Raw genomic sequence first — 24,863 nt, 5'->3', positions numbered from 1 at the left:
TGCACATGTGTTTCCACATACAAACTTCTGAGAGTTTGTGTGGGTTAATCAAACAAGCGAGCAGCGTGGGCACACATGTGTCAGGCTCTGTGTGCAGCATGTTGAAGCCCACATGTAAGGAGGTGCAGCGCCTGCCGCGGGAATGTGTGTGGTGACCGGGCGGGAGGTTGTGAGCTGTGTCGGGGCAGATGGAGAAGCTGTCTGTGTGACTTCTTGTCCCGCAGGGCTCCCTGTTGATACAAGCAGTGTAAACACATCAGTGTGTGGAGAGAAAGTGACAGCGAGGGAGGCGCTCTTCCTCAACAAGCGGAGGGTGTCCTTGAGCAGAGTGCAGCTGCTCAGAGGCCGGGAGTCGAGGATGTAATGGGCAGTGTGAGGGTACAGACTTAATGTGCGGAAAAATAGCATGTGTGGTCAGTGAACTTTCTGCTAAATTGGTTTTAGAATCTATTTACATTTCTAAGCTGTAGCTCGTCTATGCAGAAATAGTGTCGCCATCACTGAAGCGAAGCCTGCGATCAGCCAGGAGTATTCTGCTGTCACACAGATCAACTGGGAACTGTGCTGTCACTTGTGAAACAATTCCCTTTCAACCCATGTCCCGTACAACAACACTGATGGCAACATTGGTGGGCGACATTCTAAATCTAAAGGAGCTCTGGTTAAAGATACAATCTCACTCTTGAGCGCCTCCCACTGACAATTATAAGTAACTACAAGAGTTCTCTTCCAAATTTAACCAGACGTCGACGGCTGGCTCCCTTTGTCATGGTTCTAACTCTTGATTTTCCTGGCTGACGGTCGCTTTCCTTTTCAGACTGTTTGCCTTCATCTGAACGGCCAATTTGTTTCTTTTTCTTTGGATTTTCACTTCTTGTTGAAGTTGTATCTGTAGTCATCCATCTTTTCTTTGTTTGTTCAGCCATAGTAGATTACTGTTTACTCACAACACTCACAGCTCCGCCCACCCTCTCTGGCAGACTAACCACTGCTGGCTGATGGAAAACGCGTCACTAACTGGGCGCCACTTGTGATTTTGTGACACCTTGTCCATAAAAATACAATATACTGCAAATGCAAAGGCTTTCATCAGTGGGCCATAGACTCAATCACCATTGTGTTACCTCATTCGGTGATAGACAGAGACTTATTTCAATTAAAAAGTTTAAGATTCTTACTGTAAGGATTAGTTGGATTTCTGCCCTGAAGACGCTTTGTTAGGTTCAGGGAAATATCATGGTTTGAGTTAAATGTGTGCTTCATTAAAGGATAACTTCGGGATTTTTCGGCTGCCGGCTGGTGCTCCCTCCCTGAATACTGGATCGATTTCAATAATTGTTGTCTACACTAGCCACTTACACACAAATACATGGGAAAACAGGGTCTAGGTTGAAAAGTTATCCTTTAAGGCGAGGTCATCTTTGGTCTCATTATGACAGAATAGGAACAAAATTGGAAATGAACAGCAACCTCCCTAGCCTGACTTTCCCCTTTGCTCCCATAGTAACGTCTGCTGAAGGAGGCTTTTGTCACTTAAACGAAACAGATGTTGTAATGGGCGTCTGCAAAAATAACTGATGCTGTCGTTTTTCACAGTCTCTACTTACAATACGATCTATATCCTGTATATAGTAGGGATAGCCGCCCCTATATCGAGCAGTGCTCTTTTTGGCAGCTATTTTAGATTTAGTCTTCAGATGAAAATGCTTATGTTTTACATTTGACTCATTTTACCTTTTATAGTTTAAGTCGACAGCTCAGTAAAAAATCACTTTTCAGTCACTACTTTTTGTAAAACATTTTCTCTCTTTAGAAAATGACCCCTCCGTCCTCTTCTCGTTTTTACCTGTTTGCTTTGGGTAAAATTAAGACTTTACATTTCAGCAGATCATCCGTACAGTAAAAGAACGGTGAGGACACAGCATCTAAAGTCAACCTTTCATCATCGCTTCTCTTAAATGGTCTGAATGAAGCAGACAGCCGATGAGTGCGCACGGAGCCTGACGCAGAATGTCGAGTTAACAGAGAAAGTTCACAACCACCTTCGTGACACCTGTTATGTGGCTCACTCTCTTATTGCTTTATTTCTCTTATATTGCCTTTATTTCTTTTTATTGCTTCTATTGCTTTGAAATCTTTTATTGTTTTATTGCCCTTGCAGGTTTTTATTTATTTATTTTATTGCTTTTCCAGCTTTTCTTTCTTTTTTTCTTGCTTAATTTCCTCTCTTTTATCTTGTTTAGTTATTTTATTTCTATTTATTGTTTCTCCTTCTCCCTGCTTTGTCCCCTTGGTCTGGTGTCTGGCCATGTTGTGTGGGTTCTCCTGTTGTTGGGTTCTGTGCTTTGCTTTGCTTCGTTGTCAAAGAACTTCGTAAACTCTTGTTTTTAAAGGTGCTATATAAATAAAGTTATTATCTCCAACCGGGTTACTTAGTTATAGGAATGTGTTGCTTGTATTTTGACAGACAGCTTAGACGCACAGCTGAGGGAACATCTGCATTTTAAATGTCCAACACCGCTAACATTTTAGTCCCGTCTCGTCCTGTTCCTGTCGTCAGAGTTTTCGTTTTCAAAGATACATTTTTTGCTCGTCAACCACTCCTGTTTGCAAATTTAACTGATCTTTTTACATTAAGACTTCTAGTCGCTAGTAGGGAACAGATTAGACTGTACTTTGTGCTCTTGAAAAAAACATTGCCCGTAAAAGTACACTATGACAATGAGAAAACCAAGGCGCATTATTTGCTGCTACTGCTGCAAAATAATTTGTGTAAAGGACATAAAAAGTTTGTGATCTCAATTAGAAAGTCTGGTATGTTAAAGCTTGTTACAACTACATGGTGAGAGAGGACACTGTCTGTCTCTCTGTGCATTAAGACAGGGCTAATTCTCTAAGTAATAATAAATGTCACATAAATACACATAATTAAGCCATAGAGGACGACACAGTGCAGCTCGGTGTGAATCAGCAAGTTTCCAAACGGCCTGAGTGCAGATGTGACTCATTATCTTCATCCTACAAAGTCTGCCTCTTGCAAAGAAAGAAATGCAGGGACACTGAGAGAGAGAGAGCATGAAATAGAGAGGGAGAGAGACTTTTAGAGAGGCAGAGGGGAGTCACAGCTCATGAATCATCATTGCCCGCTGGACGTCTGGCTGAGCTGCCAGCCCTGCCCTTTGTGTGGCCTTGGCACACTGCGCTGAAACGGAGCGCTCCCACCTTTGACCCCGTCATCACAGACCTCCTGAGGGGCGTTGGCGACCGGCCATCATGCTAATGAAGCAGCCCGTTAGCAAAAAAATCCCCCTAATAACTGCTGCCTCAGAGGGCCTTTGTGAAACTGACACCAGTGTGCAGGGGTGACAGTTGTTGACCGTGCTGTGAAAGGCCTCAAGTGGGCAACGCCGACCCGCACGCCCTTTCTTTGTGTGCAAATGTGTGTACGTTCTTTACAGTGTGTGTGTTTCTGTCTGCGTGGATCTAAATTTACTATGTTGTTATGCCATTATAGCCGATGTGCATGTATGTATAGGAGCGTGTGTGCATGCCCAGGCTGTGTAGGTGGCGTTACACTGCGGTCAGTATGTCACGCAGTCGGCTGCCGGGGTCGAGTGGGGGTCGCTTAATATCCAGACAATGATTTGCTTCATTGGTCATAACGCTGACGTTCCTCATCCTCCGAGCCCTCTAACCCGGGACATTTCGGCTCATTGCATGTTAAGTATCGTCACATTCTTGCTGTGTCTGTCCTTTGTGCTGACCGTCTGCCGTCTCCTCCGCAGATCGAGAATGTGGACGCCTGCCTCAGTTTCCTGGACGCCAGAGGAGTGAATGTACAAGGGCTCTCAGCAGAAGGTAGGAAGAATAAACAATACACATTTCAGGCCTCATAAAACTCTAAATTGAATCAGTGTTGCAGCAGAAGAAGGGCCTCCCTATATCTCTAATCACTACAGCTGGAAAATGCATTCGGGTCCAGCACCACCCAGCCTTCCGTGGGTAGCTTTCCATTTCTTCACAGCACCAAAAAAGTCTTTTTCCAAGACATACTATGATACTTCATAGCAATGGAATTTACCAAGTTGGTATCAGGGTGCAGTTTCCCCATCTCCAGCTTTCACCATGGCAGCGTAGGCAATCATTAGGGCATCAAAGGGGATTGTGGGAGGATAAAAACTGCAGAGAGGGATTTGACTCCCAACCATCAGGGTACACAGCTCAGGGTTTATATGACAGACACGACTGCAGCAGAGGTCTGTACTCTGTGACTGCAAGCCAAATTGAGCGATAAACTAAAATAGTCTCACAAAGCCAGAGTTATAATTTCAGTCAAGTTACAAATTATGTCTTCTGATTCTTGATGTTCACTCTGCAAGATTCCTTCAGAGGTTTTAAATTATTCAAACTGCATTCAGTTTATTTGTTGCATGCAAAGAGCTTCAGTAAAGCTCTCATGGAAATGCACAGCAAATGAAATGTGCAGCATTGCATCATGTGAAGTGTTTCACCTGTAACGCACACCTGCATGCTGTACATTACAAAGGTAGTCAAGGTGCAGCAGCTAGGGTTTTGGGTTGTGGTTTGGGGTGATGAACGCAGGACTTTCAGCTGGGAGACTCAGGTTTGAGGCGGGTGTAAATCAAGAAGTCAACACTGGACACATAACTTGGTGTGTTTCCTTAACTTACCAACTAGCATTTTGATGCTAAACCCAACCAAACCACTGTTTCCCCTTAACCCGATTTGAGAATGGAAAAGAACAAGCACTTCAGTCTCGGTAAACACTACATCTGATTATTCGCCTGATTCCCCTCTTCCAAGCAGTCCTGATATTTGGTGGTTCCAAAGATGATCTTGCCAGATGTTCCTGTGGTGTGAGGGATGTTGTGGGTGATTTGACCCAGATCTGCTAGGAAGGATGTTGTGGCCGCACAGATTTCAAATATATATACACATATTAAACATGTTCAATATATACGATCCTGTTGTGTGGGGGCAACCCCGAGGACAGCCGAGCACGCACTCTGTGGATTGTAACGTGGAGCAAAGCGATAGCCAATCAGGAAGCAAGCTGACTTTAGCAGGAAGCAGAGTTTTTTTTTTTTGTGAATTTTCAGTAAAAAATTACAAAAACTATCATCGCCAATTCTTCCTGCCTGTCGTCCGCCATATTTGTTTCCTCTAAAGTCACGTTTGAGCGCGAGAGATTAAGTGGATTTCCAGTTGTGAGAGTCGGACTCTCCCCACGCTAAAGGAACAAACCTATTCAATCTATCTTCTTTTTTTTTTAAGATTATTTTTTGGCTTTTTTATGCCTTTATTTGAAGACAGGACAGTGGATGGTGCCGGAAACAGGGGAAGAGAGAGTGGGGATGACACGCAGCAAGGGGCCGTGGGTGGGAGTTGAATCCGGGGCCGCCACATTGAGGACAATAGCCTCTGTATACGTTCACCAATTTAACCGCTAAGCCAAACCAGCACCCTGTTTAATCTTGCAGTGTGGGCCAGGCTTAAGATAACCTTTAAACTTTTTGTTAGATGGGAATAAAAACTATTAAAAAGGATGCTAAAGGATCCCTTGAAACAGCAAACAGGATACCTTAAAAAGACCAAACCATGTTTTTGAAAGGATGAAAAATGACCTCTAAACAGACGATAAAGGGAACCTTGAACCTTGAGACTAAAACAAAACTACGCTGGGCTTCTGTATAAGACTTAAAGGGATGTAGCGTCTGTATTTGACCATCTTTGATTCGAAAATGTTGGATGTTTGCAGTATAACTTTGTGTATACAAACTGTAGTGTGAGGATATGTTGTGTTTCTCCAATGTCAGATTGTTGGGAGCCGCTGTTTACAGCTTGGTAACACTGTGAAAAACTAAACTCTTTGGGTTTCTCGATAGACGTACTTTATATCTACGAGCACGTCTTAATTATTCTAGTAGAAAAAGTCTCCAGCTGCTCTTTTGAACCCGTCCCTGCCCGGCCTCATGTTGTTCCTGCTCCCCTTTAAACACTAAAGAGGTGAGCGTGCCCTTGACCCCTCCAGCAGCAGAAATAGTCTGACAGCCTGACACACTGACCGACAGCTCTAAATTCTGCAGCTCCCCCACTCCAGCACTAAAAACAGCAAAGTGACTCACTAGGCCTGGAATTTCAAAGTGGGTCTGTAAATATATGGGCTATTGGGTTACTGTGTCCATCGCCGTTGCTGCTGCGTTTCATCACTCAGTCCGTCTTCTCCCTCATGTCTGCCTTTGTCAGCCTCATTCTGAAGACCTGCTCCGAATGGGCTGCGGTTGTTTGTGAGTTAAATTCGATTGCCATGCCTGCCCTCTCATGTCTAATTGAATCAGCTCAGGGATTTCCAGATTCTGTTGGCTGGCATGTGCAGTCTTTATTATCCTTTTACAAGGCCTGGGAATCAAACAAAGTGGAATGTTTGATGTGCATGCAGCCACAGTGTTTTTTTCCTGAGCCTACTTATTGTAATAACCTCTCGAGAAGTCCCCTTGCATCTCTGTGGTGGCAGGCTGTAAACCCAAGTTCCGGAAAAACTCATCTTGTTGGAGAGAGTTATGGTTCCCCCTCAGATGTTTCCACTAAGGGGGGGTTGTAGGCTTCAATAAAGACAAGTTTTAAGCCTCTTTAATGCCACAGCTAGGTATGACAGTGACTTTTTGACTGCATAGAAAGATAGTTCATAATGCAGGATATTTTTTATACCTTTCACTATATATTTTCCATATTTTAAAACATGTATCCCAAGAACGATTGAAAGGTTTGTTATTCATACAGACATCCAGGGACCCAGAGGATGAATCCTAATGACTTTAAAGCTCCTGACTTTCTACATACCGTCACCAGCAAGTCAAATGTTTCTCTTATCCAGTGAAATGTCACAATATCTTCTGGTCACATTGGCTCAAAGTTCTGTACAGACATTCACAGTCCCCAGAGGATGAATCCTAATGATTATAACCTGACTTTTCATCTATTTGCGACCACACTTTTCACTCATCCAGGGAAATATCTCCTCAGCTGCAAGATGGATTGGCACAGGTTTTTACAGACATTCACGGTCCCCAGAGGATGATTCCCAATGACTTTAGTGATCCCTTGACTTTCCATCTATCGCTACCATGAAGTCTTCATTTACTTTTCATTTATCCAGGGAAAAGTTTTCAGAATCTTCAGACGTGTATTGCTTTGCCTCTTGCTCTGCTATGAGGTGGATATTTATGCTTTTAACACCAGAACCGCCAGGGGTCACAGTCTAAAACCGCCAACGGGTAAAATGTTCCTTCTATTAGAATGTGTTGATTTTCAAGGTACAACGTTCATTTATTTATCATTTTACAACACAAAGTCCTATAATGAAATGTTAGATGTGCAGAAAACAAACCAAACAGCAGCATACAGTCCAGAGACCTGCCGACCATCAGACTCACCTTCACATAGGGCACTGAGTAAACCTAAGCCCTGATTTACATTCATGCATCTCTTCCTCTTATCCATGTTGAATTGGAGTTTATGACTTGATGAGCAACTTGTGACACACAGTAGTAGAAAAAAAGGCGTTGCCATAGTAACAGACAATGCATCAATCTTGATGCGCGAAATGGATGGCGCGAAAATGACAACGTTCTATATATGGGTAAACTTAACCTGCTGGTGGTTATAGGTATAAATGGCCATTTTTTAAATCTGTCATTTTTAACAACAGGGGGCGCTACCAAACACACTTTTAGGAAAAGTCAAAGACTGGGGGGCTTCAATATTTCCTGAAAAAAAAGTTACATGCAATCAAAAGCCAGCTGCGGGTAAATTTTACCCGTTGGCGGTTCTAGTGTTAAGTAAAAACTCTTAGCATTTAACATTTCATCTACTGCCAACTTCTATTGGCTTCTATTCTACAGGTCAAATGTCAGTGAGGGTAATTTGAAAGGCTTGTTCATTTCTTTGTTTGGTTACATATATAAACTCCAATACTTTGGTTTATTACGACAAACCAACAACACTAATCAACAATCAAAGGCAAATCAGCCTGAGCTGTACTTTACGTGGGTGCTGTTTGACATGCTAACATGATAAACTCAGATGATGAATGCTAACAGTCTCAGCTCTGCATGTTGGAATTGTCGGTGTGAACATGTGTTTAGCTTCAAGCACAGCGAAGCCCCTTGTGTGGCTGTAGATTCTCGGGCGTGTAATAAGGAAAAAAACCCTCGAACTCACTCTTGACCCCTTCCCACAAAGAGATGAACAACAAAAAAGAGTTTTACTACCTGAAATGTGATAATTATCCACAGGAAGTTCGGTCTACCGGTACCAGCCTTAAAAAAGTAGGTGTAAAGCTCCAAAACACACATTTCCTGTAGTTGATAATGGGTTACAGTGAGGGGTCCTTACAACAGGTCATTAAGGCCTCTTTCCTCCACAGGGTCTCTGCAGCTGGGACCTTAACTGAACAGGCTCAGGGCTACCTACAGGATAACCTTCTCACCACAATAAAAATCCCTCCTGCTTGATCTCAGTGGGTGCACAGTTTTCGTTAAATAGATCTTATTTCATTAGACCACTTAAACCCTCATTTGTGCCAGGTCAGAGGAAGGGTGCACACTTGTTCTCTGACCAGAAGGTGAGGCGTTAAACTAGAGTTTAGTGTATTGCCGATGCTTTCTGGCTTGCTAGTGTAGTAAGAACTTTGCTGGAAAACAAAACACTTAATCGGGAAGTCAAGCAAAGAAATTAAAGCCGAGCGCAGACAAAGAAGCCGAGGGCAGCAGTGGAAGCAAAGACAGACCTTTGCTTCGCCTCCTCCAAAGTCCTCTGTGACTCATGAACCAACTAAGCGCTCCAAATAATGAGAAAAAAAAAGGGAATGAAACCATGTCGAGCACTAAGAAGGCCTCCAGAAGCAAAGGCGCATTTTCATTGAGCCTGGGCCAAGCAGAAACACATACCCTTCTACACTGCTCCAGAGCGGCAAGAGCCCTCCAATCCTGCTCTCAGCCGATGAAAAGGCTGCAGACAAAAATGTCTCTCCCAATGTCCCGTCGCTGCCTCACAGAATCCAGCTGTCCCTTTTTCTAATACAAACTCTCACAAACTTCAAAAAAGAGCAAAAGAAAGCGAGCGAGAGGTGACACCCCGAGCAAGTTTTACATTACATTTCCAGCAGACACTCTCAAGAAGCTTCAGCCGGGTGATAAGCTGAGCTGCAGACGATTGATGGTCAAGCAGAAAATGTCCGAAGCGATCATATCTCCACTACATCATTTTGGAGAGAAAAGCAGTTGGGTGTTCTTCTCTCTCTTTCTGTGTGTGTGCAGGAAGAGTGTCTGAAGTTATAGCAGAACCAACCACTTTATCCAGCACAGTAGCAACTTCTCAAAGTGTCCTTTCATGCATAAATCCTGCAGATGTTTTACTTTGCAACTGCTTTTGATACAACACAGAATTAATCAAGATGTTGCAGGAATCGTCTCATAAAGATATGCTTATATACAATGAAGTTGCACCGGCTCGTACACTATGTAATGAAGGTAATGTTACCAACATGTTCTTATATCAACATAACGATGTTAATGTTGATCAAAATTCTCAGCTGCACGGGACTGCAGTGGTTAGTGCTGTTGCCTCACAGCTCGAGGGCTCTTGGTTCGAGTCCTGTCGCAGGCGAAGGAGGCCTTTCTGAGTTTGCATGTTCTTTCCTCTACTGCAGAGTCATTTGACCCGGGTCTGAATGGCGATTGTAGCCTTTCCCACTAAGCAAAAAAGCCGGGTGTTAGTGGGTTTTTGACCTGTAGGAAAAGGGCTCCAGTTTGCATGTTCTCCTCATGCATGCGTTGGTTCCCTCCTGGCACTCTGGCTTCCTCCCTCACTCCAAAGACATGCTCGTTAGGTTACTTGGTGACTCTAAAATTGCCTGTAGGTGCATGTGAGCGTGAAAGGTTGTCTGTCTCTATGTGTCAGCCCTGTGATTGACTGCCGATCAATCCAGGGTGTAACCCCGCCTCTCACCCAATGACAGCTGGGATTGGCGTTTTTAACTGGTTATGAAACAGAAATCAATTGTGACGCCTCTATATGAGCTACAAAAGCAAACCAGACCATCAGCAACAAGATTTCGGAGTTATTTTTAATGCCTGTAACCACTGCTGGGGGGTAGGCGTCAGACGAGGCGATAAACTTCTCACTGCCAAATCAGCCTTTTTTCTATATTTTCCAAGGGAAAGATTCACAGCGAGAGAGAAGTTTGAAATTTAAAAGAAAGCAGGATGAGATGTTTTTTTCAAAAAACACTGCTTAGACATGTACAGGACAAAATCAGCAAAGAGATAAGAGGTACGGCTTTGTCCACAAGGGGCGCCAACGTCGACACAAACCGAAAGTCCCTCACAGGAGCTTTAAGGAAAGAGTGATGCTGCGGAGGCTGCTTAATGTGTGAGGTCATCAGAAACACACGTACAATATTTGATATTGAGCTTTGAATAGGACTGCTCATGGTCAAATGATTACTATTTGATCACTCATTATTCATATCGGCACCTTTTTTTGGCTCTGTGCATTTTAATGTAGTTTTAAGACGAGATAAACCATGAGATAATACACATCACAGCTTAGAGAAGACGTGTTGGTTGGTTTAAAAATAAAAGGAAACAATAAGCTGAATTAGAAACTTTATCATCAACAATATGGCTGACTGACTGAACCCTTTATGTCTAAGTAACAGCTGGAAATGACATGCTCGCTGGTGCTGGTCAAAACTGAGCTGCTGGACCCCTGTTCCTCCCAGGTGTCTCTACAATATGTAAAGTTTTTCCATCATACAGAACCGCCTAGTCCAACATTTATTATCTTTAAAAACACAAGTGTAGGACTATGCAATACACATGCACAAAGCGGAAATGATTTTATCTATGTTTAGACACATGGACATCGAGGCAGGAAGATAAGGAGACAGCAGGTACCATCATATCAGTTGATATCGCACCTATGCTGCATAATGCTGGATAACCTGAAAGTTTGACCTTAGTGCAAGCCTGCACTGTTCTAAAGTTTTCTCGAGTAACGCAAAAACTTTCACAGTTGCCACAAGTTTCAGTCCACAGCAGCTCTTTGCTCGGCTTAATCTGCAGCATTGTTTCTCCCTGAAGCACAGAAAACGCTGCTGTTCAGACCCTCTCTGAGGCCCAGTATAAATTACCACCTCTGGGTGTTAGAAAATGGAAAACACCCCCAAGAGATTAATCTCCTCCAACTTCCACAGTCTCCAAACAGCACAGCCATGGATGACTGGGGGAGAGTGTCTGAGCCTCACAGATTGAAAAATGGAGTAAAAAGCCCTGCATCAGCCGCGCGATCCTCCCCGTGCCTCTGTGAGCCAGCTCGCACCGAGGGCTTGATATGAAAAGTCCATTTCACAAATGGGTGCTTTAGCGATGGTGATCAATTCTTCCCGCTCCGACTGCTGAATCCCCTCGCGGCTGGGGTGCGGAGGAGTTTGTGGGAATTGCATTTGTTTGAGTTTTGTCTGAAGGATGAGGATGAGATTAACACTGCAGACAAAGTTGCTCATTGATTAGAAGCTTCCTCGCTGTTGTCAGCTCAGCGTGTTTGAAAGGTAACATTATCTGCTTGGAGAACCTAGACCAGGAATATAATCTCCTTTATTCTGGTCCATTACTATCATCCCCTTTGAGTTCATGTTTAGTATAAATGTATATGTCGGATTATTGAAGGGCTGCTCCCAAAAAGTTGAATTAGCTGTGTCAGTGAACACAGAGCAACGCAGGAGCCTCACTTGCTATGAAATTGAATTATGTCTTAAAATGACTCTCCATCTTTCAAGAGGGCTGAGAGCTGACTTATCCACAGAGGTCTCCTCCTTGAACAGCGGCTGTGATTAAAATCTGTAAAACACTCAATGGAGCGGTTTCATGGTAAAAATCAGTGACGCTCTTCAGAAGGGCTTTGTTGGCTGTGACTGTTAGAAGACTAAAATCCCTTGAATGGTTAAATAGTTCAAAACGACATGTTGTACCTTCAAAAACACTGAGAAAGCAGAAGTGTGGAAATGATTTGCTTTCCAGCTGTAGACCACAGCTTAAAGAAAACTTCTAGAAATGTCCGTCTTAAAGGTAAAACATATGACTCATGTTGGCTTGTTAAGGAGTTTAGTGTGGCACTCAGCTGAAAACAGGAACATATAAAGGCTTTATATTGAAGTCAGTCGGATACATCCCTAAATTATTGCTATTAAATGATTGCCCTTATTTGTGCTGCTGTTTTCTCTCTTATTGAGTTTTGTTTGTTGTTTAGAATCCAGCTCAAGTATTAGGGCCTGTGTCCACTAACACCACTTTTTCCGCTGGCAGCGTCCGCGACCTTAATTTCAGAGCGCTTCTCGCTGGCGCTTACTGTTGCTAAGTTACGAAAGTTGTCTGGCAGCACTTCCGCTTCCTTCGGTAGTGATCTTTAAGTCTGTTTTTAAATCGCTCTGTATGCTTGATAATCATTAATGAAACATAAAAACGATGGAAAGGAATCGTGTCCTGGCTTCAGCAGAAGCTCGAGAGCTGAAAGTTGTTGGAAAATGAAACGCTTCTCCTCCGCCATTGATGTATACAAAGTTGATAACTGAAGTCCCGCCCCTTCTTGATTTTGATTGGTCGGTGAGGGAGAAGGGACACTGGCAAACGGTGGTCCAAAAGTTGAACTATTTTCAACTGAGAGCACTGTGACAAAAACCAGCTGACGCCGAGGGTGTTTTTGCGCTGAAAACGCGCTGTATCGAAAACAGGAACTGCCAGCGCACAAAAACTCTTTTTATCTCATCCAAATAATTTCTCTGTTACCAATAGAAAATGTATCACTTCCGCTGTTATCCCACAGCACCTGTGATTATCACTTCCTCATTCAGTGGCAAAAGCTTAAACTGAAGTTCCTGTTGTGTATTTTTAGCTGTTTCTACCTCAGACGTCTGCCAGTGTAACACCAGTCCACATGCTCCCATGCTGAGCTTCACTGCTGAATGAACCAGCTGTGTGTTAGCTCATACATGCTTTAGTCGGCGCTCCAATTTTCCTTTTGTTTGTCCTTCCAGAGATCAGGAATGGCAACCTGAAAAGCATCCTGGGCCTCTTCTTCATCCTGTCGCGCTACAAGCAGCAGCAGCAGCAACAGCAGCAGTACTACCAGTCCCTGGTGGAGCTCAGCCAGCAGACCAGCAGCACCGCACCGTCCGCCAGCAGCCTCAAGACACAAGAGATGCAGTCCAGGTATGTTACATACAGGTAGTTGGTGTTGGTTTGGGTCTCATTCGGGGTCGAGGTGGCCCAGAGGTCACAGAAGGGAATGAATCACTGGTTTGAATTAGTGGACCAATTATTTTTAAGGATCCACGCTGGAAAAGAGGCCGTCCGATTTATTGCGTTTGGATGGTTAATTAGGTCCAGTTAGAGCTTTTGTAAACAGGAATCTGATGGACCGCCTCTCCCTGGTGTTAAAATTAATAACAGCCGTCGAGGAAAATGTTTCTCATTAGAGCTTTTGCTGCGTCAGCTCCGAAAGGAAGTTCTGACAGGGAAGAGTCACGCTGGCTGACAGCGGGAGCGGAGATACATTATATTAACATTCTCAATGCACTTCTACCTTCAGATTGTGTCATAAATATATAAATTAGAAGATTAACTCTCATCTGTTCTTTGGAAAGCTACAGCTAGGGCCTGTTAGCCTAGCTTAGCATATATTTTGAATTGAGCTAGGTTAGCTTTGTCCTCCTGTTTCCTGTTCAATGCTATGGTAAACTACTGCCTTCTTGCTCTAGCCTTATGTTTTCTAACTGACAGCGGTTGAGGTGCATTGTGGGTAATGCAGGCACCAGATTTCGACAAGGAAGAGGAATGTATAGAATGAAATAGATGATATTGCTGGTTCAGCTGCATTGATTGTATCCTGTCTGAGTCAGGGTTCAGCATCAACTATGGTGTAATGGCCAGTGGCTGCAAACATAATCTGTGGCCACCAAATGTTACATGTAGGTAGCCGCCAGTATCCCGTCCATCCATCATCTTCTGCTTATCCGGGGCCTGGTCAGGTCCAGGGCTAAGCAAGGTGACCCAGGTGCCCCTCTCCCCAGCAACGCTGTCCAGCTCCTCCTGGGGGATTCTCACTCTCACAGTGTCCAACAAGTTTTTATCCCAGTCCTGCACGCTTTTGCAACTACCCTGTCATGAATTCAAACATCCTGATTTCTTTAATGTAGCGGTGGCGAATGCAAATGCTCCGGCTCATCAACTGCTGCAGCTGCTAAAGAGCTAGATCAGGAGTAGTAGACGCTCAGGTACAGCTACTGGAGACTTTGTCAGCTTGTTCTGTTTTTGGATTATGCGCCATCCAGCTAGCGCTCCAGGTCACCAGGACCCTTACACTTTGAGAGTATGTTATGACATTGCCATGTCAGTTGGGAGGAATAAACATAATTTAAAGTTCTAAAACACTTTTTTTATACAGGCACTTTATCATGTGTTGTTTTAAAAGCAATGTGATGGAGGGGATGCAGAGAAGATAGACCAAACATTTTTCATTAAAGTGGTAATCTCAAAGCTCTCAGTTTCATTGTCACCTATGGCGATAAACTGTAATTGCGGGAGCACACTTCCCAGATATCCAGACAGTGTTGCATGTGTGACGTCCACGGTTGGCTCTGGTTTTAACTCTTGATTTTCCTCGCTGATGAGGAAGGATTTTTGAAGTTGTATCTGTAGTCACTGATCTTTTCTGTGTTTGTTCAGCCATAGTAGATTACTGTTTACTCGCAACACTTGCAGAGAGCGGAAAAGCAGCCGCTTAGCTCCGCCTACCCTCTCTGGCAGACCAACCACTGCTGGGTGATGGAAAACGTGTCACTAACTGGGCGCCGCTTGTGATTTTTCCCATGAAAGTCGCCACAGACACCCAGTCTGTGATTCTGCAAATGCAAAGGTGATTGATAGTTAATGTCTTTCCATATATTGAGGTATTACAGTTGAGGAAGTCTGTGTCAGGCTGCGTTAAATTGCCTATTGCCTATAGCTTAAATTTGGGCCACCAAAAATGAATTTTTGTCCTCCAAATTGATGGACTCAGTATTAGTTGTCCCCAGTTTAGTTTTTGCTGGTTTAAAAATCTGAAGAAATTCACGTTTATTTATAAGATACAGTATGAAGACATGCCTTGTACAGTAGAAGTGTTGGCACACGGGCAGCTAAGCAGTAAAAGGCAGTAAAAGCAGAGGCCTGTCGCTGTGTGATGTAAATAGACAGAGCAGCCTTAGAAGAGCATCTAAAGGAAGGCCTGACATGCCACACATGAGCAGCATTCCCCCTGACCAGATCAAGTTACCGCACGGACGCTCTGTTTGGCAGCGCTGTGTGTGTGTGTGTGGCAGTGTGTGTGCGTAAAATCAGCGCAATAAGAGCAGTTAGTCTCCACACTTGAGGGAGAGGGTTTGTGAGTAAGACGATATTGTGGAGAGCTTTGGCCTCGCTCTGTTTGGTTGAGCTAGGATGTGGTAGCGGTGGGGTCAGTGTCCCGTGTGTGTGTGTGTGTGTATGTGTGGGGGGGTCATCAGGGGCACAGCTGCCTGCCATTCCCACACTCCTTCCTCCCCCGTGCAACAGGTGGAGAGCTCTCACACACATACGGCGAACAGTGAAGTTCGAAGCTTGCCGCTGCATCAGTCCAGCCTGGCAGCGCACACACACATTCTGATAAAGCCATTACAGCCGCTGCTTTTCTCAGCATCATAAAACACAAGGCAGGGTCTGATGACAAGCTGCTTGAGAGATATTTGAGGTGCTATTTGATGACATATTTGAGGTGTCTCCACTAACAGTATGAGGGCATACGCATTCATGGAGGAAGGTTTAATTTAAAGACTGTCTCTGTGCAGTTAATTTCCAAACAGACCCTCTGCCCTGGCTGTCCACTGGCCCTCGGTAACGTCTCCCTCCCCCGGGCTGATAAGTGAATCAAGTCTGAACGCTGAAGGCCGCAGCGGAGGTCAGAGGATCAATCCATGTCTGTCAGTTATAAAGTGAGCCATTAATCTGTGAGTTTTTGGGGGGAAGTCTGAGCCACTCAACCTCTCTTTGTGGTTTAACAAAATCTGGAGCGGTGCGGAGAATAGTGTAACGCTGCGTATGAGCTCCTGTTTTGTTTGCTGTTGTTTAGCACCTCTTATTGAGGGAGGTGTCCACCGTAGTGGGTAACTGGCTAAGAAGTAGTTCTGGGGGAGGGAAGAGGGAGTGTTGAGCGAGCGACAGCTAAGTGAGAAAAGCAGTTAGCCAATCTGTTTGTTGTTTTTCCGAGGACGCCTCAACCTCGGGTTAGCTGTTGCTGCGGCAAGGAAATAAATCTGTGCTCCATTGAGCTAGCAAGGTGCAACGCCTCTTCCTCGTTCTTCCTCCATCCGTCTAGCTACCCTGCAACGCTACAATACATTTGATTCATGGGTGAAGAAATCACAGCAAGGATGAAAACATTTAGCTTATACTGTTTATTATCTTACATTTTGTAAAGAAGATGTGAAGAACAATCTGAAGGTGTAGAGTAACTTGGTCTAGTTTGTAATGATAAGCAACTGTCAGTATAAATCATTGTGCTGCATTCAATGTTTTTCTTTGTATTTATCAGAATCATCTGATTCAGAAAATCTCTTAAATATACCCGACAAACTGTAGTCATTGCCCACCTTTCTTTTTCAGCCAAACATCATTTAAAAGGACATCATTTTATTTTGAAATCCAGTGCAGCTCAGATTTCTCAAAGACGACGGCCTAACTTGTGTTCAAAATGATGCAGAAGACATCGAGAGTATTTCAATCTCATGGAGCGCTGCAGCCATGAGAACATGACATTTTAGACTTGAATCATTGTTGACATTAAAGAGCTGAAACAAGCTTATACTGAATATATATGAAACTGGCAGACTAAAAGTTATCAACCATTTTATGAAAGGGAAACACTGGGAGGTTTTTTTAATTCCCACCAGGGGCGTGTCCAGACTTTTTTGACTGGGGTGGCCAAACTATGGGTGCTCCACTTTGTCTCCACATATAATATCTACCTTAAGGTACATTAAGGTATCATTGAGATGTTACGTTCCACCATAAAAATCCTCCATACTTTATTCCTTAGGGACTCAAATATAAGATCGATAGTATCGCCAAAAGTCAAAGTGTTAAGTATCGACAAATCACTGCTAGCAATAGGCTGCTAAGCTACTAGCAGCGTGTTGCTACACTGACCAGTAAGTTAATTTGAACTTAAGTCCCACCTCTGACCCATCAGATAGACAATCATAGTTTAAGGATTATGGGGTGGCCAATCAGATTTCAGGGGGGGGCCAGGCCACCCCAGGCCACCCCCTAGAGACGCCCCTGATTCCCACAGAACTAAGACAGTAAGATTCAGTATTTTATCTTTATATGTTGTTCAAGCGAAAAAAATGAGTCATGTATTTTTTTCGCTGATTTTAAAATGACATAATAAGTTGCCTGAGATATATTAAATAATATATTCTGTTTCATTAGTTTTAGGTTAATCGTTCATGCTCGCTGCAACATAAAGAATGGTGCTTGTCTCATCTGGAGTTTATTTGAAGAATCCATTATACGTAATGAAGCTAGTAACCGCTTCTCAGACTGATCATAGTCTGATGTTTAGGTTGGCTTTATCTGCACTGTTCATATCTGCCACGCCAACTTCAAAACATATTAAAGAAGTGTTGTAACGCTCATTTGTTTGAGGCTTTATGTCTGGCTGATGTGCAGGCCCGTTCTCCCTCCCTTTCCCGTCTTTAGAAACACTGAAATGTAATTAAATGTATTCATAAAAAAATCTCTTTTCCAATTCTAATTTTCCACTGTGATGAATTTGTGTAATCTCCAGCCGACCCTGAAGATTTGGCATGTCTGAGTAACTTCATGAAATATAAGATAAGCCAGAAGAATGGATGTTTTAAATTACAAATGTTAAGCTTTTTAAATTATCAAATTATCTGTCTCGCAGATTCACACAGACAGACACACGCTCACACACACGCTCACACATTTGGCCTACTGCAGATCTACAGTTGTGGTATGGGGAGCTTTCTATAGACAGCACCTGCTGGCCTGACTGGTGTCTCTGGGGCAGGGGATGGGAGGTGTGTGTGACTGTGTGTGTGTCTGAGGGGAACTCCCCATTGGACAGCTCGCGACAGGCCGGAGCCACAGGAGGTTTCCAGTGCGGTAGAAGGCAGGGGGGCCCGGGGCCTGGCAGGGCACAGCAAACCCTCCCTCTTTAACTCAACATGTCCCGGGGCGAACAGGTTGACCCCGTGGTCTGGCGCTCCTCGCGCCTGCCCACCGCCGTGTCTCGCGACAGGAAGAGCCGCTTGCCTTATGGGAGAGCCAACAGTCTGGCCAAGCCCGACTCGTCTCCTAGGTACAGTTTGAGCTTGAGCAGTGTGTGTGTGAGTGTAACGTCAAGGCAACAGAGTTTGGATCTTTCTGGAAAACTCTTGGTTATATGAGGAAGATGGATTAATGTCAGTGGCATCATGAACTGGTAAATGGTTTGGTTCTATTTGTTTGTTATTGTAGACTGTCATGTATCAGGGAGAAACCTTTATAGGTTCTTAGATAGATATGAATTTCTTGATTCATTCATTCAGCTTGATGCCATCTTTTTGATGATTGGTGTGTGCCACAATTTTGTATGTGTGTGTTCAATGAGATTCCTGTTTGATATCTCTTTCAAACCTTTAATTTTCTGCTGGATACTTATAAATGTTCTTCTCTAGAAAGAGACCAAGAGACTTAAGTTGAAGTTTTTCCATCATGTGACCTCTTGTAGCTGTGCAAATAATGACTTTTAGTTATGAGAAGCAAGTCGGTTGTGGCGTATCGCTGTTATTGCACCCCAAAATATCATATGGAAACGGTTAGGGTGGATGACTAGGCAACAAATCATCTGACGAATATGCTACAGACACGCCTCGGTGACAATCTTTACCAAACTTGATTTACTCAAAGTTTGCTTTACTTAACCCATCAGAAGACAGTTTTTAAAGCTGGTTATGAGTAATGTCATCCGTCTAACAGGGATGCCAGGTCAAAACACGTTGTTCATAATTGTGGTTTTAAAAGACTGTGACAAGTTACTAATCCATTTAAGAATATTTTGGGCACTTTATTACTTTGTAAGAAAGTTTGTTGTGGATTTATGACAGTGAAAAGGGTCAGATGGAGTAGGGATAAACTTCCCCAGACAGACTAAAGGCACCTGGCTGCGTTACCAGAAGTACTCGTGTGATGGTCAAAGTGCTTTTTTAAGCCCTCTCTGTGATCACAGGCTTTTCTGCTGCCTTCAACTGCAGCTGTTTTGAACATGTTTGCCTTTGCATCACTACAGCACTTTAATCCCCAGGCCAATGGGGAACTCCAAATTACCTTATTTTTGTGGTTGAAGATAGTGCTGCATGTGTGACGTCCACGGTTGGCTCCGGTTGTAACTCTTGATTTTCCTGGCTGACGGTCGCTTTTCTTTTCAGACTGTTTGCTTCATCTGAGCGTCGAGTTTGTTTCTTCTTCTTTGGATTTTCACTTCTTGTTGAAGTTGTATCTGTAGTCATCCATCTTTTCTTTGTTTGTTCAGCCATAGTAGATTACTGTTTACTCGCAACACTTGCAGAGAGCGGAAAAGCAGCCGCTTAGCTCCGCCTACCCTCTCTGGCAGACCAACCACTGCTGGGTGATGGAAAACGCGTCACTAACTGTAGTCGTCACAGACACCCAGTCTGTAATACTGCAAATGCAAAGGCTTTCATCAGTGGGTCATAGGCTCAATCACCATTGTGTTACCTCATTCGGTGATAGATAGAGACTTAACAGACAGTTGATTAAATGAAAATCTTCAAGATTCTTTGCTGGAGGACTTTTTCGGTACTGAGAGCATTGACCTGTTATGTAGCTTCTTGTGTGTGCACCATTAAAGTTTGTGTGATGCATCATGGAGACAAACATCCAAAGCAGCGACCTGTACATGCTGCGTGCAACACGTAACAAGCATCAGTGTCCAAAGACGACACATGACTTTGTGTGTGCGCCCAGGCCTGAGCGTTAGACGTAGTGTCATAACTTGAGTGCTTATTGGGCTTTGAAAAGGCCAATTAGACAGACCATCCTTGGACTTAAAGGTCAGATGACATCTCTTTACCTGCTGTCATCACGCTTGCCGGCCATTTTGGATCTTAAACCCATCAGCTTGTGTCATCCCAGAATGCTGGGGCAACAAATAAGCTGGAATTTATGTCACTAACATTTAAAAAGACAGCAATGGCATCCAATATGGCTAGAATGTGGGCCGCAGTGTCGTGGACTATTAGACGGAGGCCCTGTTGATGTATGTTGTATTTGATCAATAGCGACAGACTGTACCCCCTCTCCTTCTCCTCTTTACCACCACCACCCCGTCCCTTTTCCCCAGTCCTTCATCCTGCCTTTGTGAGCTCTAGTGTCTCTTTTTCCACATTGGAAAGATCTTAAATGCTGCGGGTTGGTTAAGCACTTCAGGCTGGGGACTCTATACTATTGCCTTCATGTTTCATTACATTTTATAAAGTTGGAGGTGGAGGGAGGGGGATCAGGATGGGCCTTATGCTGGAAAAATGTGCACCAAACTACCCCTGATGCTTTTTACCGTCTGCTTCATTTACATCTCCATCGCTCAGGCTTCTGCAGCCTTTTGTTGCATTAAAAGGTAACCCTTGTTCTGTCTTGCTAACAACCTTGCACTGCACTCTGTGAAAAATGCTGGAAAAGCATTTATGAGTGCGACAGCTTTTCTATGCACGAGTGCCATTTAAGGTATTTAACAAGGACAGGCATTTTAAGTGATTACCATATTCTAATTAAAATAAGAAAGGACACTTGAGTGCTTGCAAAATCTAACCTTAGAAAAGAGCTCCGACATAAAAAACCCAAAACATTTTATCATAAAAGTTTTCATAGTTTTTTGTCAACCATGGTTCTTACTCTGGCTCAACAAAAAACATCAGTTAATGAAGGTCTTGTCCTTCCACAAAGCCTCATGGGAGCTTATCTCCAGGCACCATAATGTATGGAGATGGCCATCTTCTCTGCCCATTACACCCCTGCATGCTAACACTGCTAGTAAATGAGGTGTTGAGAGATGGCCTGGTGTCTGTCTGCTGGTTTCTCCTTTTTGTATGTATGCAAATGGTTAATCCTTAACTACTTAATTTATGATAATGCAAGTTCAAAGTCTCAAAGCTTGCACCGCACACACACTTTGTCGAAATGTTTCCAAATATCATTCTTATACCTGCTGGTCTGCTGGGCTTTTTCTGCTAACGTTACATGGATTTGTGTAGATAATGTGGTGTGAGGTTGTGTGGGAAACTAAGGAGAACACATTTAGTTGGCAGACATCATTAACCAGAATGTTATGTATCATAAACTTCATTAACAACATGACACAAAGGCAGCTATAATGGGACACTGCCCTGAACTTGTTCCCCTGCGTTCTGCTGTCTGCTCTGAAGCTCGTTAGCATAGCACCGCATCATGAAAACCTGCAAGGTCAATTACAGATGTACAGTGACTCGGCACTTCTTCGCAGGTGGTTTGGAAGTGAGTTAAACAGCCCCGGGGGAGAGATGTAAACAGAAAAAAAGAGTGTGTGTGAGTGCATCTACAGTATGTGCGAGGGGGAGAAGAGAAATGGGAAGATAAAGAGACACTTTCAGAGAGTTAGACAGCTCATTAAAATTCTGCTCACCACCTTAAAAGATCCTTGTCGTTCACAGTTCGACCTCTCCGAACAAAGCATTTAATATCACACTCTCGCCCTGTGGCGGCTGGTTTGATTCTGCAGAATGATGAAATTTATTCAAGATATTGACTTAAAATCACCTCAGCAGGGCCTGAATCTTCTGCACCAGACCTCGTTTTATTATAAGAGGAAATGATGCATGAATAAGTGGCTGCCACAATATTCATCAGCAACAGATTTTTATTATAGTCATGACCAGAAGGCTACACGAGCTAAGCCCTATTCCTTATAATACCAATTTTTGATGGTAGTACTATGAGTTACAGTACTTGTACTGTTGGTCCTCCAGTAATCTTCTAGTGCCAAACTCATGTTTTATTCACTTTGGGTCACAGTGTCAGCCAAATGCGTAAAATGTTGAAATGTTAAAGTCTAATTTTGAAGCTGTTAATATTCAGTTTTCATGCAAAGTTGAGAACTGCACACTAAAAGCAGGCAGAGTAGAAAAAAAGATGTGTTGACTGCAGCGCGTCATGCAGCCACCCAGCATAGGTAGTTTATTGTCTCTGTCCACTCTCACTCACCAACGCCAAACCAGCAGCCCACAATCACAAAACAGAGAACAAGTTGTTCCTCGTTGTCAGTGAAGAAGGTCTTCTAAACAGGCTGCTGGTGTTTGCTGCTTCCTCTGTCGTCTAGCTGAGCATAGCTCCACTACTCTGGTCAATCTAGTAGATTGTTTTAGACAGTTAAACAAGGCTGGATCTGTGGCTACCTCCTCAAAAAGAACTGATTGAACAAGCTTCTGTCTCTGGTCAGGCTGTGGCAGGTATGAATAACAGTTAGCTACTTGATCTATAAACTTTGTAACTTTGAGTTATTTGTAATGCATAAACTAATGAAACGTGAAACATTTGTTTGCAGTACTCAAAACTACTTGAAGAGGGTGAGACACCACTGTCTCATCTTCTTTCCCTGCAACTTTGTGAGTTGCTAGCATGTCTAAGTTCTATTCTAAGTGGTGAGAACAGTCAGCAATTTGCTAATTTAAAAATGTATTTTATGTGGTGTAACGGTTCCAATTTCTATTACAAACCGAGTATCTAAATGAAGTTGCTTTATATCAACATTTTTTTTTTTAAAACTGCGATAAGCTAGTAACTAGCAACTATTTTTAACTTTTGAGATACTCTCTTGAACTAGTCATGGTTTCAACCAAATTTGGCTTTGTGTTAAGGTAAAATGTTAGCAAAAATGCTTGGCTTTTCATAAAATGTGTTAAGCTACTAATGTTAGCAAATATGTTCTGCTTTTGATAAAATGTGTTAAGCTAGTAATGTTAGCAAACATATCTGGCTTTTGATATAAATTTGTGTTAAGCTAGTTAAGTTTTCAATCATATTTGGCTTCTGATAAAATGTGTTAAACTAGTAGCCTAATGTTAGCAACATTTTCGGCTGTTGCTAAAATATATTAAGCTAGTAGGCTAATGTTTTCAACCATGTTCGGCTTCTGATAAAATGTGTTAAGCTAGTAATATTAGGAAATATTTCCGGCTTATGATCAAATATGTTAAGCAAGTAATGTTAGCAACCATATTCAGCATTTGATAAAATGTGTCAAGCTAGTAATGTTAGCAAACATTTTCTGCTTCTGATAAAATGTGTTGAGCTAGTAATGGTAGCAACCACATTCAACTGTTTTCTGTGTTTGTGTGTAGTTTTGTCCATAATATGCTGGTAAATGTGCAGTTTTGTTTAAAAGTAGCAAAATAGGCCTTTTGTACTTTGATGCTAACATCATGCTAGCTGAGTCACAATTAGCCTGAATTCCTGTCAAGAGCCTTTCTTTCCTCATAGCAAGAATGTGACAATGTTACTATTTCTTTGAGTGTTTTTTCACTGGCTTGTTTTGCTCTAAAGCCATCTACAAAAACATTTTCCCAAGGCATTTAGAGTAACTAAAGATATGTCTTGTCAATAGAGGGGCTAACTCTCAATAGAGGCTCTGTTCCTCCAGTTCATGGAAACAAGTGAGAAACACTCACATGGTCTGCTAGTCATACAGTTCACACAGGACGTTCCACTCAGAACATTTACACGCAGGAATAAACAACAGCCTTGGCACCTGGCCTTCAACTTTTCATTGTTTACTGGGCGCACAGATGATGATTAAAGGCATCTCTTTCTTCATAAAGCACTCTACAAGTAGCTTAACTACTTCCTGTCAAACATGAATGGAGAGGCCGGCCTGCAAAAAGCCCACGTTAATTCCTGTCTCCGTGAGTGACTAACAGTGAGTGTTGGGTTGTAAACTGTGACTGCAGCTTTGGGCATTTCCTCCGCCTCTGCCTCGTGTGTTGTGTGTTCTGGGGTTTGCTTTAAACGATGCCACCACGAAATTGGTTGTGAAAGTTTTCGGGCCGTTTTATGTCAGCGGCCCTATAAATGGATTGAGAGATGTTATTGGCTTAGTCATACGCGGGTGGTAATAACCATGTGGGAGCCATCATGTGAGAAATCAAAGAAATGTGTGCTGGCATGCTACAGTACTATGTGCTCCTTCTTTCTCTCCCTGTTTCTGAATGCCTCCTCTCTCCCACATTATTACATTAAGGCATGGATTAAGACATTTCTAGTAGGACACTAGTCTTATTCCTCGTCTAACTGTGTTAACAGTCTGTCCGTTATCTCCTCTGCTTTCTCCTCAGTCTCACAGCACGATATGCAAGTCCTCCGGGCCACAGTGGAATAGGGTCACCGCAGAAGAAAAACACAAGGTACTACCACAAATACTTTATTTCTTTATGTTCTGTATGATTCTCAGACTATATACTGTTGGTTGGAGCTTTTTGCATGACACTGTGCGCTCCTTTTTTTGCATAATGTTTGTGTGACAGTCTGTTACCACCTCAGGGAGGTCAAAGAGGGCAGCTGGTAGGATTCAGTGTTTTGCTCAAGAATACTCCAGCAGGATGTAGATGTGCATCATGGAGGCTTTGCAGCAGTCTCACCATGTTAAGGCAGTGTATG

At 43.2% G+C, this 24,863-nt stretch overlaps 1 protein-coding gene across 1 annotated transcript in view; it reads left to right on the top strand.

Moving 5' to 3' along the window:
- Positions 1–24,863, top strand: part of nav3 (neuron navigator 3) — a 237,103-nt gene that overhangs the window by 83,712 nt on the left and 128,528 nt on the right. Inside the window, exons 4-6 of the mRNA XM_069671283.1 lie at positions 3,786–3,858; positions 13,115–13,289; positions 24,542–24,610. Of these exons, the coding sequence (XP_069527384.1) occupies positions 3,786–3,858; positions 13,115–13,289; positions 24,542–24,610 (317 nt within the window). The remainder of the gene's footprint in view (positions 1–3,785; positions 3,859–13,114; positions 13,290–24,541; positions 24,611–24,863) is intronic.

Source organism: Semicossyphus pulcher, unplaced genomic scaffold (genome assembly GCF_022749685.1).
Source record: "Semicossyphus pulcher isolate SPU_LCO1_2020_fin unplaced genomic scaffold, fSemPul1.0.p SCAF_20, whole genome shotgun sequence".
Taxonomy (NCBI): domain Eukaryota; kingdom Metazoa; phylum Chordata; class Actinopteri; order Labriformes; family Labridae; genus Semicossyphus; species Semicossyphus pulcher.
This window is presented reverse-complemented; position numbering and strand designations above follow the sequence as displayed.